Source organism: Salvelinus sp. IW2-2015, unplaced genomic scaffold, assembly GCF_002910315.2.
Source record: "Salvelinus sp. IW2-2015 unplaced genomic scaffold, ASM291031v2 Un_scaffold1286, whole genome shotgun sequence".
In the NCBI taxonomy this organism is placed as follows: domain Eukaryota; kingdom Metazoa; phylum Chordata; class Actinopteri; order Salmoniformes; family Salmonidae; genus Salvelinus; species Salvelinus sp. IW2-2015.
In genome coordinates, this window is record NW_019942818.1 from 224,966 (window position 1) to 242,180 (window position 17,215).

The window sequence follows — 17,215 nt, forward strand, 5'->3', positions numbered from 1 at the left end:
TATTCTTCATCCGCACAGTCCCGTTAGCTATTTCATGCACATCCCTGTTAGGCTGTCTCATGCACAGCATGTAGGCTTAGTTCTTATGCACAGTCGTTAGGACTTAGTTCTTCATGCACAGTTCCTGTTAGGCTTAGTTCTCATGCACTCCTTGTAAGCCTTTCATGACACTGGCTATGTAAAAGCAAGGCTCAGCGCCCGAGTAGCGAACTTTAAGCACTGCATCTCAGGTCGCAAGAGGTGTCATACCTAGTCCTGGCACAATTAGCCCGCTATTACGCTGCAGAGGGACATTGATGCCTGGGTGATCCACGCACTGACCCATCATTGTAATAAGCATCTTGTTTACATTCCCTTCGACTTCGCTCTTCGAGAATTAGAAAAGGGCATAAAAAAATCTAAGCATCAATTGATAAAACATATGTACAGTAGTGCGTGTGTCGCACGATAGATTCGTCGAAGCCGTTAGAAGATCCAATGTTGGTCTTTTAAACCAAGATCACTACTTCATTTACCCATCTTTTAACTATTGCAACCTACGTAGAGGTTCCACATACATACTACTAGATGTTCGGGTACACACCCTAACCTGAAAGCTGACCAGTGAACAAGAGACTAGGCTGACAGGAAATTAAAGTACCGGGTGTATTAATTGCACGATTATTCTAGTATGTGCAAGACAGGACCTAACAGGAAGCAGTCCAGCCCTTCCTTTCCTTCTATCCTCTTTGTGCAACAATTGACTATTCTTATGCTTGTACCCAAGGAAGTGACCCTCCCTTTCATCATGTGACAGCAGAGGGACGGAAGGAACAGACGTTTAACAGGGAAGGGAACTTAATACTCATGATGAGGATTGTGCTCACTCTATATTAAGCTAAGCTTGCGTTGTTTAGTGGATGATCTGTTCTGTCTACAAAGTACGTTTTGCATGAGTGAGCCGTCGTTACCTGGCCTTGAGATGTATGTCCAACGACCTGACTAGTGCGTGTGCTGTGTCTAGGGTACCTTAGTCTTTCATACGCCTTTAATTCCATGGACGCTAAAACAACATGTGAAACCTTGATTAACCATACATCCTCAAACGGTAGCTTTTGTATGAGTGTGATGACTGCTAGGCTATAGTTGCAAACCTTATATCTGCGACTACGTTGGGAGATGGGCTAGTTGGAGACATGCTGGAGATAGACTATCGCTATTGACCTGCGTATAACTATAATCATAGCATCACATTTTTGAATTTTAAGTTATTTTTGTGATCACATGCTAAGGTTCAATGCTATGAACATTTGGCACATTTAGTCCATGTATGGTCATGTTTTTAACATGTTTGTGCCACATCGGCACACTCACTTAACATGACATACTGGTCAACTACCCCGATCCTTGGTGGCGTTGGTTCCTCCTCTAGTGTTCTTTCCTAGTAGCCTGATAGACAGTATTGCATGGCTCTTCCCAAAGAGGGAGGGAAGATATCTACTGCTCACAGATGCTCGACTAAAAGTCCCATGCAATGAGAGTCTTGCGGATTATAGTGGATTTTCTTAAGCCTAGGTATCTCGTGCAGTGACCCCATTGGCTTTGGCTCAGTGTACTAACTCCTCTTGAGCCGGTATTAGGTAAAAATTGATCAAGGGTTAAGTACCGAGAAATCTTGCATTTCCATTCAGACTAGGGAAATGACATATTCTTATCAGTTCTATTTTCCCTACAAAAGCAAACAAATAGCCTTACAATTGGCATTGGATGCCTTGTCAGCTATCCAATACGAAATCGATTACCAATTTTTTATTGGATGGGCGTTCTATTATAGTTACAAATAATTGAGGAGTGTTAGTGCCAGAAAATATGCTAAGCTTGATAATTTGAAGATGCCATTGTCACGCAATCGTAAGCAGCAGATGATCCAAGGCTCCACGCCGGACATCCAATGGCGGGACCATGAAATGTTTAATAGTACTTGCGAATGAGCCGTCGTCGCTCCCCATACCTCAGCAGGAAGGCAATAGGGAGGTAAATGCAATAGGCCTTTTTGGATATGCGACTTTCAATGACTTGGATCTGTGTCTTTGGAACCCCTACATCTACGTCCGCGCTCTCGTTTATACTGTCAGCCGGCGTTACGAAAGTCCCCGATGCAATGTTTCGAGACGATGGTCATAGTGATTGCAATAATAGCCACCCTCTCCTCTATGGCGTTTACACACCACGAGGTACATCAATTAGAGCAACAGAGGTATGTGGAGTGGGTTTAAAATAAAATCCACCAGTCGGATTAGTGTGCATTTATGCTATACTATTATACATGGTGCGCTTACTCGCTTAGTCAATGAAAACTGAGAACATAGAAACAGTTTACACTAATTGTGATTACCAGCAACATGGCTTAATGACGCGGAAGCTATTCTGCAAGAGTGCACACCCTTCTAACATCCCTAACTATAGTCGTGGAGATTGGATTGTAAGTACTGAGTATTATTCGCCACATGTCCTCTCATCACTGAGACCCTAGGTTTCTAACGTGTATGCATCTATATAGTCTAGAGAAACAGCGGGACTTGACTCATGTCATGCAGACAGATACGATCATCTGGACCGAACAAACTTATGCCCCGAGTCCTGGTAATCTAGTGCAAGCCCGAAAATGAACTTATAGAAGAGACGGTATTTCTCAGGAAATCCAGGCTACTCCAATAAAAATAACAGCGTACTGGACCCTGTGAACCAAAACCGGGCCATCTAAACGCGCGGCCCGCGACAGGGTACCCTGCTTTACGTAAACAGGCCCTCCGAGATCGACCGCAATCTGCAAGGAAATTTCCAGCACCAATAGCTTACCTGGACGGTCTGGTTGGCCCCCCCTGTCAGTAGTTGTAACGGAGCAGTGTTCTCAGAGTCTCGTATACGTTCAGATGATCTATCAATGCATATCATTTTTCTCAATGTGGTTTGAAAGTTGTATACTCACTAGCTGTAATGTAAAGATGCACGTATAGGAGGCTCTCGATCGCCAGAACGAAAAAGATATAGCTCCACGCGCTGGTGTAATTGAGACCGCAATCCTGGGCGTTTGATTTAGAACGCATTGGTGCCTGCCTTAAGTCAGTGCCATTGGAATCACCTGCTTTTGGTGGTCGAAGTAACTCATTTCTGGTGGTGGGCCTTGCCAGCTGTCAGTCCATTGGTGTTCTTAAGCCTCTTGGTCGGAATGTTTCTTTGATGTACAAATGTTCCCTTGAGTGTCCTTCTCCATATTTTAAGTTACTAGTTCCCAGTCGGCTAATTGAAGGGCCTACTGTGAGCCATTTTTGAGTTCGCCTTCGCATCTACTGGCCATTACGCAGTACAGATATCCCCTTGTAATCTTTGGATGGCCCGCTCAAGACCAATTCGGCTCTTAAGAACCCTTCCAACTTTTTTGCGTGAACCCTCGCTCTAATATCCTGTTCAGTACCCTTTCTTCCTTAAAACCCTGCCGCATTTTGGTCCGTCCACTTGTGCCTGCCATTGGTCAGTCCCAACGTCTTTGGATATGTCACTGCCATATGGTCCAAGCTACAATCTGGTGCGTCCTGCCCAACATTGGATCCAGATCCTCCATTGTGTTCCTGCCTATATGTCAGTCCATTTGGTGCCCGGCTGCATTATGCCTACCAGTTCCGAATTTTATGTACTCGTAACCTGCGCACCGCTTGACAGTCAGTATCATTAGGTCTTGAGGCCCTGCTCTATTGGTCAGATGCCTTTGAGTTGCTCTGCTCCAGCTATATGGGTCAGTCATCCGGGTTGGCCACCTCAGCCTAATGGTACATAGTTCTCATAGCTTCTTGTTTTGCCACGTTGAGGTCTATTGGGGCACCTGAAGATTCGCTGCCCTAATGTTAAGAGCCACACGCAACTCGATGCGTATGCTCGGGATCAGTCTAAATCTCATCGAAGTTCATACATGCGGAAGTTATCTGGGAACTGTACCCAAATCCGAGTCTAGATTAACCTGCCCATTGGTTCATTCATTTTGTACCTGGCCAAATGGGGCTCAGTCCATACTCAGTGATCGCTGCGCAATTGGTCAGTTCCAGTGCTCTGAGACCTATGGATCCTGACCGGATTATCTTCGACACATGATCAGTGGCAGTTACATAGCCGTTAGGTAAAAAACCGTGGAGTGGGTGGTATCAATGGAACTGAAATGGAGGTATCATGGAGCTGACCAAGCGAATGGCAGGGGTATCAGATAGACTGAACCGAATGGCAAGGGTGATCAAGGGGACGGACTAATGGCAGCACCAATGGACTGGTTCGGACCAGGACCAATGGGCAGGGCACCAAGGATGAGACTGTACCAATGGCATGGGCCAGCCAGATGGGGATGACCAAATGGCAGGCCACCAATTGGACTGCCAATGGCAGGCACCAATGGAACTGACCAATGGCAGGTATCATGGACTGACTAATGGCGAGGCACCAATGGAACTGACCAATGGCAGGCACCAATGGACTACGCAATGCAGCACCAATGGAACTGACCAATGGCAGCACCAATGGACTGACAATGGCAGGCACCAATGGACTGGACCAATGGCAGGTATCAATGGACTGAATGAATGGCAGGCACCAATTGATCCTTGACCAATGGCAGGCACCAATGACTGATCCAAATGGACTGACCAATGGCATGTATCAATGGAACTGAACTAATGGCAGGCACCAATGGACTGACCAATCGAGGGCACCAATGGACTGACCAATGGGCAGGCACCAATGGACTGACCAATGGCAGGTATCATGGACTGACTTAATGGCAGCACCAATGGGCGTTTCCCTAATATCAAACGCCCAGTATTGGCGGTCTCCAATTACACCACATTGGCCTATATCCTGCGCGAGCGAGATTCATGTACATTTTCATAATGACCTTAACCCTGGAGAACATTGATTCTGTACATTACATACTGACTGGCTGCTAATACTACAGCCAGCTTCTGCAATGGACTCGTGTCTGTGTATTACAGTAACTCCTTAGTGACAACCTACCGTTCAACATTAGAGCGCCCTGTTCAAGGCAATTATGCCATGCCCTCTATGGACTAGTAGTCTGGACAGAGCATTTCTCAGAGTGGATACAGTCAAATCCCTATGTGGCTTGTCTCCTCATTAAGGTGAATTAGCCTGCTATGCTCTCCTCCCTCTCGATTCTATGATGTAATAAGAGACCCAATATACTACTGGGTATCAGTTTGAGCCTGCTGAGGGAGGACGGTCTCATAGTAAAGGCTGGAACGGAGCAAACGGGAATGGCATCAAACACCTGAAACCAAATCAAATCAAATGTGATTTATTATAAAGACCTTATTACATCAGCTGATATCTCAAAGTGCTGTACAGAAAACCCAGCCTAAAACCCCAAACAGCAAGCAATGCAGGTGTAGAGCACTGTGGCGCTAGGGAAAAAACTCCCTTGAAGGCCAGGAGACCGCTAGGAAGAAACCTAGAGAGGAACCAGGCTATGAGGGGTGGCCAGTCCTCTTCTGGCTGTGCCGGGTGGAGATTATAACAGAACATGGCCAAGATGTTCAAATGTTCATAGATGACCAGCATGGTCAAATAATAATAATAAACCATGTGTTTGATGTATTTGATACCATTCCACTGATTCCGCTCCAGCCATTTCCACTAGCCCATCCTCCCCAATTAAGGTGCCACCAACCTCCTGTGTTGGGTAGATTGTACATTCATGTTTGTTTGGTCAGGATAAAGATGAGAGATAGGCTAGACAGGCTACCACATTGGACATACATCCCAGGCCAGGGACGGCTACCCCATACTGACCTGACCATATCATCCACTATCTCAGCTAGTGTTTATACACCGAGTAGTCAATATCCTCATTCTGATTATATCAAGCCCCCTATGCATGTCTGAATAGTAATGCCACGGATAAAAAGGGCTGAGTCCGTTTCCCGAAATGGTGCAATACGGGTACTGCACCTTGGCACATTCTGCGACACGCCTCGTACAAAGTACCTGCTTACGCCTTCCTTTCTGACGAGGTCGAGGAGGGTGCAGTGATACAGCATTGGCTGCTACAATGCCGGTTATCTTTGAGAAGGAATTCAGAACCATTCCGACCATTCTAACACGCTCCAGTCTGCATCCACTGCAATATGACAACCAAAGAACGTTCTAGAAGGATTTCTGCTACCACCCACGTTTCACGTTCCCAGGATCATATTTTACGGACACATTGTATATTGCGCCAATCGATACAGGCTACAACGGGTCAGCTATAACGTTTTGCTTTATTCTTCTACACAGCGCGTGCTACTGACTTTGCGTGTGGTGCATAAATGTATTTCCTCACAGAACTAATACACAATGGATCTTCGCGGGAAATTGTCATGGTTAGAGATCAGTATCACAATCAGGGAATTGAGCCGTCCCTGCCTCCAACCATGTCACTCTTAAACAGTAGCTTAAAGTAAGGCGACAGTCTACCCCAAAAGCACATCATTTTTACACGAATATTCCACTGCCTCTCCTTGCCAATATTATCCATGTTTCCCATTTAATTCAGTGAGATCAACAATTATTACAAACACGTTTCATCTCCAGAGAAAGATGATTGATCCGTTATTAGTCTCCATCATTGTTGCCATGCTGTCTAGCTGATTAAAATGCAACCTGGCAACAAAAAAGGCACCGCCCCAAGATCAAACAGTCCGCATTCGGTTTTCCTTCATCTGACAGCATTATGCCACACTGACAATCACTTTATACTATAAGGCAATACGTGACCATAACTCAAAGTTTCAATAAACATGCCTTTAATTTAGATAACGAATGTGGTGCAAACAGTTGCTGGATAAAAAAATAACGGATATGTATTGTAGTAACCTATGGGCCTTGCCACTGCCAGTCATGTTCCCGAAAATGTAAATGGCATGATATATTGGCTATCCCTTGTCTTATTCAAGTTAAAGGTTTTGTCACAATAATGATCTTTCAAGGCATGTTTAATACATCGAATATGCATCTAATTAAATATGGAATACAATAAGCAGGCAACAATGATTGCCATAGGATACATCGGAATTAATATGTATGTAAATGTATATATCTTTTTTTTTTTTTAAACGTGAGGAAATGACACTGTTAGTGGCGGATATTTATGATCGCTTATTAAACTCAGAAATATGATTCCAAAGCAGAACTTACCGACTTCATGGCTGTTGCCATATCATCATATCTCTCAGCCTGTTCGGCCAGCCTGGCTTTCTGCACCAGTTGCTCGCGATCTACCATTTTAGCTGTCGTTGATACAATGCTATTCTAGAATTGTTAAAGTTTTAAACGAAAGTATGTCACTTTTAGCAATACAGTGGAATGTTACCAGAGGTCCTCTTGCTGCAGCTGCTCCCTGCTGTCTGTGCGTGCGGACGGGACACTCCCTCCCCAACGTTACCACTTTCCCTGGGTTGCGTCAGCGCCAGAAAAAGGCGTGGAGATGTGTAGTGATGTAACAATCCGTATTGGGAGCACAGTCAGTGCCTGATACTGGTTAACCAATAGGATTCTACCGTTAGAATCATACGCTTTTACTCTGTGCAGGCTGCTGTGGGAACTGTAGTGCTATAGTATTTTGTATTCTAAACCATTTAACCATACCCGATAATTGAACATTCGTAGACTAGAGAGAGGGTTATTCTCATACACATGCTGTGACAGAAGGTCTAGTGTAAACTTCCGTAGGGTCTTTATAGGGGGAACTTGTAGAGCCTAGGGTACCTTTCATGTTTAGTCACAATGTGATTTGATTAGAATAGCATGTTGCAGTAATTGACTAGCCTCTAAGTCGAGCAGCAGAGTGCAGGTCTGATAGGCTACAGAACAAATCCACCAAGAGCCCATCATCATTCCTGGGGTCAAGCTGCCCTACCATGTCAGTCAGCCAGCCTGACCACAGCCTGACCACAGCCTGACCACATCCTCACCAACAGCATACCACAAACCTGACCACAGCCTGACCACAGTCCTAACCACAGCATGACCACAACCTGACCACAGCCTGACCACAGTCTAACCACAGCAATGACCACAAACCTGAACCACAGCCTGACCACAGCCTGACCACAACACTGACCAACAACACTGACCACAGCCTGACCACAACACCTGACCACAGCCTGACCACAACCTGACCACAACACTGACCACAGCCTGACCACAACCTGACCACAGCCTGACCACAACCTGACCACAGCCTGACCACAGCCTGACCACACACCTGACCACAGCCTGACCACAGCCTGATCACAGCCTGACCACAAACCTGACCACAGCCTGACCACAACCTGACCACAACACTGACCACAGCCTGACCACAACCCGACCACAGCCTGACCACAGCCTGAACACAACCTGACAACAGCCTGAACACAGCCTGACCACAACCTGACCACAGTCTAACCACAGCACTGACCAGAGCTTAACCACAACCTGACCACAACCTGACCACAGCCTGACCACAGCCTGACCCAACCTGACCACAACACTGACCACAGCCTGACCACAACCTGACCACAGCCTGACCACAGCCTGACCACAACCTGACCACAGCCTGACCACAGCCTGACCACAGCCTGACCACAAACCTGACCACAGCCTGACCACAACCTGACCACAACACTGACCACAGCCTGACCACAACCTGACCACAGCCTGACCACAGCCTGAACCAACCTGACCACAGCCTGAACACAGCCTGACCACAACCTGACCACAACCTGACCACAGTCTAACCACAGCACTGACCACAGCCTGACCACAACCTGAACCACAGCCTGACCACAGCCTGAACACAACCTGACCAACACCTCTGAGCACAGCCTGACCAAAACCTGACCACAACCTGACCACAGCCTGACCACAGCCTGACCACAGCCTGACCACAACCTGACACAGCTGACCACAGCCTGAACCACAGCTGACCACAGCCTGACCACAACCTGACCACAGCCTGACCACAACCTGACCACAGCACTGACCACAGCCTGACCACAGGACTGACCACAACCTGACCACAGCTGAAACACACCTGACCACAGCCTGAACACAGCCTGACCACAACCTGACCACAACCTGACCACAGCCTAACCACAGCACTGACCAGAGCTTAACCACAACCTGACCACAACCTGGCCACAGCCTGACCACAGCCTGACTACAGCCTGACCACAGCCTGACCCACAACCTGACCACAGCTGACTACAGCCTGACCACAACCTGACCACAGCCTAAAACCACAGCCTGACCACAACCTGACCACAACCTGACCACAGCCCTGACCACAGCCTGACCACAGCCTGACCACAAACCTGAACCACAGCCTGACCCACAGCCTGACCACAGTCTGACCACAGCCTGACCAACAACCTGACCACAGCCTGACCACAACCTGCCACAGCCGACCACAGCCTGACCACAGACTGACCACAGCCTGACCACAGCCTGACCACAGCCTGACCACAGCACTGACCAAGCACTGACCACAGCACTGACCACAACCTGACCACAGCCTGACCACAGCCTGACCAACAGTCTAACCACAACCTGACCACAGCCTGACCACAGCCTGACCAGAGCACTGACCACAGCCTGGACCACAGCCTAACCACAGCCTGACCAAAACCTGACCACAGCCTGACCACAGCCCTGACCACAGCTTGACCACAGCCTGACCACAGCCTGACCACAGTCTAACCACAGTCTAACCACAGCCTGACCAAGCCTGACCACAGCCTGACCACAGTCTAACCACAACCTGACCACAGCCTGACCACAGTCTACCACAGTCTAACCACAGCCTGACCCCAGCCTGACCAAAACCTGACCACAGTCTAACCACAGTCTAACCACAACCTGACACAGCTGACCAACAGTCTAACCACAGTCTAACCACACCTGACCACAGCCTGACCACAGCCTGACCACAGCACTGACCAAAGTCTAACCACATCACTGACCACAGCTGCCACAAGTCTAACCACAACCTGACCACAGCCTGACCACAGCTGACCACAACCTGACCACAAGCCTGACCACTGACTGGGTGGGTTATCTGGGTGGGTTACCTGGGAGGGTTACCTGGGTGGGTTATCTGGGTGGGTTACCTGGGAGAGTTACCTGGGTGGGTTATCTGGGTGGGTTACCTGGGTGGGTTACCTGGGAGAGTTACCTGGTGGGTTATCTGGGTGGGTTATCTGGTGGGTTACCTGGGTGGGTTACCTGGGAGAGTTACCTGGGTGGGTTATCTGGGTGGGTTACCTGGGTGGGTTACCTGGAGAGTTACCTGGTGGGTTATCTGGGTGGGTTACCTGGGAGAGTTATCTGGGTGGGTTACCTTGGAGAGTTACCTGGGTGGGTTATCTGGGTGGGTACCTGGGAGAGTTATCTGGGTGGGTTACCTTGTAATCCAAGCAAGGCGCGGAGCGTTTTCATTAGCCCGATTCTGTTGCAACACGTTTTTTTGAACTGAAGCAAACGAACCGGGGAGGGACCTACCTGAATGAAACGGGGAGGGACCTACCTGAATGAGACGGGGAGGGACCTACCTGAATGAGACGGGGAGGGACCTACCTGAATGAGACGGGGAGGGACTACCTGAATGAGACGGGAGGGACCTACCTGAATGAGACGGGGAGGGACCTACCTGAATGAGACGGGGAGGGACTACCTGAATGAGACCGGGGAGGGCCTACCTGAATGAGACGGGGAGGGACCTACCTGAATGAGACTGGGAGGGACCTACTGAACAGAACAGGGAGGGACCTACCTGAACGAGACGGGGAGGGACCTACCTGAACGAGACGGGGAGGGACCTACCTGAACGAGAACGGGGAGGGACCTACCTGAACGAGACGGGAGGGACCTACCTGAATGAGAGTTGCAATTGGAAATGTGTTTCTAATAGAAACTCTCGTTTTGGAACAAATTATTACACACCTGGTGTGTACCTCCCGATCAGCTTACTGGTGGCTGGTGGCCAAGACTGGGGAGCGTCCAACATTACTACATTTCCAATACAAAACACTCAATAAAGAGGCACAATTAGACAATTGAAGAGGAGAACTGATTTCACAATAAGGCTGTAGCTAAAGCTTAGATCATTGGCCATACTCTTCCTGAAATAGCACTGTCAGAGAGAGGAGAGAGAGAGAGAGAGGGGGAGAGAGGGGGGGGAGAGAGAAGAGAGGGGGGAGAGAGAGGGGGGAAAGAGAGAGAGAGGGGGAGAGAGTGAGAGGAAGAGAGAGAGAGGGGGAAGAGAGAGAGGGGGGGAAGAAAGAGAGAGAGAAGAGAGAGAGAGAGAGGGGGAAGAGAGCGAGAGAAGAGGGGGAAGAGAGAGAAAGAGAGAGGGGGGAAGAGAGAGAGAGGGGGGAAAGGAGAGAGGGGGGAGAGAGAGAGGAAGGAGAGAGAGAGAGAGAGAGAGGGGGGAGAGAGAGAGGGAAAGAGAGAGAGAGAGAGGGGAAGAGAGAGAGGGAGAGGGGGAAGAGAGGGAGAGAGAGAGAGCAAAGACTAGAGAGTCCTTTCCAGAACCAGGCATCAAAATACACACGGCAGACATAATATAAATGATCATCCTGGTCCACAAGAGAGGACAAATGGAAGACTAGCTGGATAGGGTGACGATTCCACCATGAAAGGTGTCACATTTAAAAATAATTTAACCAAAATAACTCAAATGAGGAGCTTTGGAAGTCACCATGATCTGATTCCAGACATATGTCCACCTCTTCTCAGGAATAATACATCACAATTCATAAAAATCTTGGGGGAAAACATGCCAAGAGAACTAGGATGTCATGTACATCTTCTGTCCATCTTTTTGCCTGTATGTTAATTAAAACAAAGAGATTTGGACACGGAAATACTTAGATTATAAAATACATCGATTATACTTTGGTTGTAGTATCTATATATTCTCTTTCTGTGGTTCTGATTTGCTGCTGAGGTCCTGGAATGTTTCAGTATGTCTGTTTCTGTTGTTGTAGTGCAGTATGTCTGTTTCTGTGTGTATAGTGCAGTATGTCTGTTTTCTGTTGTTATAGTGCAGTATGTCTGTTTCTGTTGTTATAGTGCAGTATGTCTGTTTCTGTTGTTATAGTGCAGTATGTCTGTTTCTGTTGTTGTAGTGCAGTATGTCTGTTTCTGTTTTTGTGAGTGCAGTATGTCTGTTTCTGTTGTTATAGTGCAGTATGTCTGTTTCTGTTGTTATAGTGCAGTATGTCTGTTTCTGTTGTTGTAGTGCAGTATGTCTGTTTCTGTTGTTGTAGTGCAGTATGTCTGTTCTGTTGTTGTAGTGCAGTATGTCTGTTTCTATGTTATAGTGCAGTATGTCTGTTTTCTGTGTTGTAGTGCAGTATGTCTGTTTCTGTTGTTTATAGTGCAGTATGTCTGTTTCTGTTTGTTATAGTGCAGTATGTCGTTTTCTGTTTGTTGTAGTGCAGTAGTCTGTTTCTGTTGTTGTAGTGCAGTATGTCTGTTTCTATTGTTGTAGTGCAGTATGTCTGTTTTCTGTTGTTATACTGCAGTATGTCTGTTTCTGTTGGTTATAGTGCAGTATGTCTGTTTTTGTGTTATAGTGCAGTATGTCTGTTTCTGTTGTAGTGCAGTATGTCTGTTTCTGTTGTTATAGTGCAGTATGTCTGTTTCTGTTGTAGTGTAGTACAGAATGTGTGCTAGTGAGCAGAAGGTGTGTGGTGGGACCTCTATCATCTAGACATTGAATAATGTATGATCTCACACCAGCATAGCCTATACACCTTACTTAACCATCAAAGAATTCACCTACTACCAGGTTCTGGCATGTAAGCTAAATATTTGAGCACCTTGACGAGAGAGAGAGAAAGAGAAAGAGAGAGAGAGAGAGAGAGAGAGCGAGAGAGAGAGAGTTGGTTTATCAAATATCAAATATCAAATATCAAAAAATGTGTGAAGCGTTTTATATATCATCTTTTTTTATTTATATATTTATAAAGTGCTTAATAGGAATAGATATAATATTTAATAATATATTGTCATATGTTAATTTGTTTTCTTTATTTATTTTTAGATTTTTTGTTGTTGTTGGTGTCTTCCTTCCATTTGGCATTGGGGTGAGCTGTTATTTACATCATGTTTACAAGTCCCGGGTTATGCCCACCACGGCGCCCATCCTATTAGTTGGCAATGGAGGTGGGAGTAGTTTGATGACTCCCTGGCGGCGAATCGCTGCTCGAATCACGACAGTGAGCACGTGACGCCGGCGTCTTCAGAATGGTCACAGTTGTGTACATCCCAGGATATGTGTGAGCACTGCTGGAGCGAGGCCTCGGAGCCACTGCACTTCAGATTGTCCAGGAGGATGGTGCCGCTGCCGCGCCCGAAGTAAGCCTCCCCGCTCGCCGCAGTAGCCTGCCCGCAGCCCAGCTGGCGACACACCACCTGGGCATCTGGCATGTCCCAGGCGTCGTCACACACCGTACCCCATTTCGCCCCCGAGAAGATCTCCACCCGACCCTCACAGTGGTGCTGCCCGCCCACCAACCTCACCATGCCTAGAGGGAAACAAAGGGTAGAAACAGTCACATATTCTGGAGCAAATTAACATTTAACACTAGAGACACATACCACACACCATGGCTGGTCCTGAGACAAGAATGAAATAAGATGCATTATGGAAGATGGCCTCTGAAAAGTGATGCCGTGAATGTGTGTTGACCTTTCACCTTAACTTGAACCAGGAACACGTAGCTAAACCTGAACAGGTAGAAGACTTACCGTCACTTGGTGGTCTAGTGGTGCGTGTTGTTTCTGTCATGGTGAAGCTTCTTCCAGCTTGAACAGGCTGAAAGGCTGGAGAGGAAGAGGGAGATAGTATGAGGTTTCTGTTGTGTATGTTCCCCCTGGGGAGCGGTCATCTACTTGAGAACAACTGATGATACAGTTCGCTCAGAACAATCTATACCAGAGCCCTCAAAACATTGTTGTGAGTTATTCCATTGATCAGCTAATCAGTTATATTAGAAGATAACTGCTCTGGAAGTCTACTTTGTGATCCCCTTATCATCAGAAGTTCATTAAGGTTCACCTGGTCTGCTCTGTTAACTCTGACTTGATGAAGACCTTAGTCACAGGAAGGACATCTTCCTCTGACTTGATGAAGACCTTAGTCACAGGAAGGACATCTTCCTCTGACATGATGAAGACCTTAATCACAGGAAGGACATCTTCCTCTGACATGATGAAGACCTTAGTCACAGGAAGGACGTCTTCCTCTGACATGATGAAGACCTTAGTCACAGAAAGGACATCTTCCTCTGACATGATGAAGACCTTAGTCACAGGAAGGACGTATTTCTCTCTTTTTATTCTTCTTTTCTCTACTGTGTCTTATTTAGTCTTTAAGAACGGTTTGGCCAGCAGGCTTCCAGAGAGGCTGATTACCCCCAGAGAGGATGATTACCCCCAGAGAGGCTGATTACCCCAGAGAGGCTGATTACCCCCAGAGAGGCTGATTACCCCAGAGAGGCTGATTACCCCAGAGAGGCTGATTACCCCAGAGAGGCTGATTACCCCCGCCCCAGAGAGGCTGATTAACCCCAGAGAGGTCTGAATACCCCCGAGGGCTGATTACCCCAGAGAGGCTGATTACCCCCAGAGAGGCGGATTACCCCAGAGAGACTGTTTACCCCAGAGAGGCTGTTTACCCCCAGAGAGGCTGATACCCCAGAGAGGCTGAATACCCCCAGAGGGGCTGATTACCCCCAGAGAGGTGATTACCCCCAGAGAGACTGTTTACCCCAGAGAGGCTGTTTACCCCCAGAGAGGCTGATTACCCCCAGAGAGGCTGATTACCCCAGAGAGGCTGATTACCCCAGAGAGGCTGATTACCCCAGAGAAGCTGATACCAGAGAACTGACTATCCAGAGAGGCTGATTACCCTCAGAGATGCTGATTACCCCAGAGAGGCTGATTACCCCCAGAGAAGCTGAATACCCCAGAGAAGCTGATTACCCAGAGAGCTGATACCCCAGAGATGCTGATTACCCTCAGAGAGACTGAATACACCAGAGATGCTGATTACCCCGAGATGCTGATTACCCCAGAGAAGCTGCATACCCCAGAGAAGCTGAATACCCCAGAGATGCTGATTACCCCAGAGAGGCTGATTACCCCCAGAGAGGCTGATTACCCCCAGAGGCTGATTACCCCCCAGAGATGCTGATCACCCTCAGAGATGCTGATTACCCCAGAGATGCTGATTACCCCAGAGAGGCTGATTACCCACAGAGAGGCTGATTACCCCCCAGAAGAGCTGATTACCCCCCAGAGATGCTGATTACCCTCAGAGATGCTGATTACCCCCAGAAGAGACTGAATAGCCCAGAGAGGCTGATTACCCCCAGAGAGCTGATTACCCTCAGAGATGCTGATTACCCCAGAGAGGCTGATTACCCTCAGAGATGCTGATTACCCCAGAGAGGCTGATTACCCCAGAGAGGCTGATTACCCCCAGAGAGGCTGATTCCCAGAGAGGTGATTACCCCCCAGAGAGACTGTTTACCCCAGAGAGACTGATTACCCCAGAGAGGCTGATTACCCCCAGAGAGGCTGATTACCCCAGAGAGGCTGATACCCCCAGAGAGGTTGATTACCCCCAGAGAGGTGATTACCCCAGGAGTGACCCAAGAGGCTGATTACCCCAGAGAGGCTGATACCCCAGAGAGGTTGATTTCCCCCGAGGGCTGATTACCCCAGAGAGGCTGATTACCCCAGAGAGGCTGATTACCCCCCAGAGAGGCTGGTTACCCCAGAGAGGCTGATTACCCCAGAGAGGTTATACCCCCTGATACAGAGAGGCTGATTACCCAGAGAGGCTGATTACCCCCGGAGGCTGATTACCCCCAGAGAGGCTGATTACCCCAGAGAGGCTGATTACCCCAGAGAGGCTGATTACCCCAGAGAGACTGATTACCCCCAGAGATGCTGAATACCCCAGAGAGGCTGATTACCCCAGAGAGGCTGATTACCCCCAGAGAGGCCGATTACCCCCAAGAGGCCGATTACCCCAGAGAGGGATTACCCCAGAGAGGCTGATTACCCCAGAGAGGCTGATTACCCCAGAGAGCTGATTACTACCCCAGAGAGGCTGATACCCAGAGAGCTGAATACTCCCGAGGCTGATTACCCAGAGAGGCTGATTACCCCCAGAGAGGCGGATTACCCCAGAGAGACTGTTTACCCCAGAGAGGCTGTTTACCCCCAGAGAGGCTGATTACCCCAGAGAGGCTGAATACCCCAGAGGGCTGATTACCCCAGAGAGGCTGATTACCCCAGAGAGGTGGATTACCCCCAGAGAGACTGTTTACCCCAGAGAGGCTGTTTACCCCCAGAGAGGCTGATTACCCCAGAGAGGCTGATTACCCCAGAGAGGCTGATTACCCCCAGAGATGCTGATTACCCCAGAGAAGCTGATTACCCCAGAGAAGCTGACTATCCCAGAGAGCCTGAATACCCCAGAGATGGCTGATTACCCTCAGAGAGCTGAATACCCCAGAGATGCTGATTACCCCCGAAGAGATGCTGATTACCCCAAGAGAAGCTGATACCCCAGAGAAGCGGAATAACCCCAGAGATGCTGATTACCCCAGAGAGGCTGATTACCCCAGAGAGGCGGATTACCCCCCAGAGGCTGATTACCCCCCAGAGAGCTGATTACTCAGAGATGCTGATTACCCCAGAGATGCCTGATTACCCCAGAGAGGCTGATTACCCCGAGAGGCTGATTACCCCCAGAGGATTACCCCGAGAGCTGATTACCCCCAGAGATGCTGATTACCCTCAGAGAGAAGCTGATTCCCCAGAGAGACTGAATACCCCAGAGAGGCTGATTACCTCAGAGATGCTGATTACCCCAGAGAGGCTGATTACCCCAGAGAGGCTGATTACCCCCAGAGAGGTGATTACCCCCAGAGAGACTGTTATTACCCCCAGAGAGCTGATTACCCCAGAGAGGCTTGATTACCCCCAGAGAGGCTGATTACCCAGAGAGGCTTTGAGATACCCCCAGAGAGGTTGATTACCCCAGAGAGGTTGATTACCCAGAGAGGCTGATTACCCCAGAGAGGCTGATTACCCCCAGAGAGGCTGATTACCACAGAGGGTTGATTACCTCCCG

The 17,215-nt window shown here is 48.3% G+C and overlaps 2 protein-coding genes across 3 annotated transcripts in view; both read right to left on the reverse strand.

Moving 5' to 3' along the window:
- LOC112070312 (14-3-3 protein gamma-1-like) overlaps positions 1-7,463 on the reverse strand; it is a 34,907-nt gene extending 27,444 nt beyond the window's left edge. For both annotated transcript variants that reach the window (XR_011475556.1, XM_024137726.2), the window contains exon 1: positions 7,216-7,463. Coding sequence is in view for 1 of the 2 variants with exons in the window: in XM_024137726.2 (XP_023993494.1) it covers positions 7,216-7,302 (87 nt within the window). In the remaining variant the exon portion in view is untranslated. The remainder of the gene's footprint in view (positions 1-7,215) is intronic.
- A 5,615-nt stretch (positions 7,464-13,078) lies between these two features.
- The window catches only part of LOC112070314 (scavenger receptor cysteine-rich domain-containing group B protein-like), a 21,893-nt gene continuing 17,756 nt past the window's right edge, over positions 13,079-17,215 (reverse strand). Inside the window, exons 9-11 of the mRNA XM_070438913.1 lie at positions 14,126-14,354; positions 13,673-13,683; positions 13,079-13,592 (exon numbers count right to left, since the gene is read on the reverse strand). Of these exons, the coding sequence (XP_070295014.1) occupies positions 13,276-13,592; positions 13,673-13,683; positions 14,126-14,354 (557 nt within the window). The 3' untranslated portion in view covers positions 13,079-13,275. The remainder of the gene's footprint in view (positions 13,593-13,672; positions 13,684-14,125; positions 14,355-17,215) is intronic.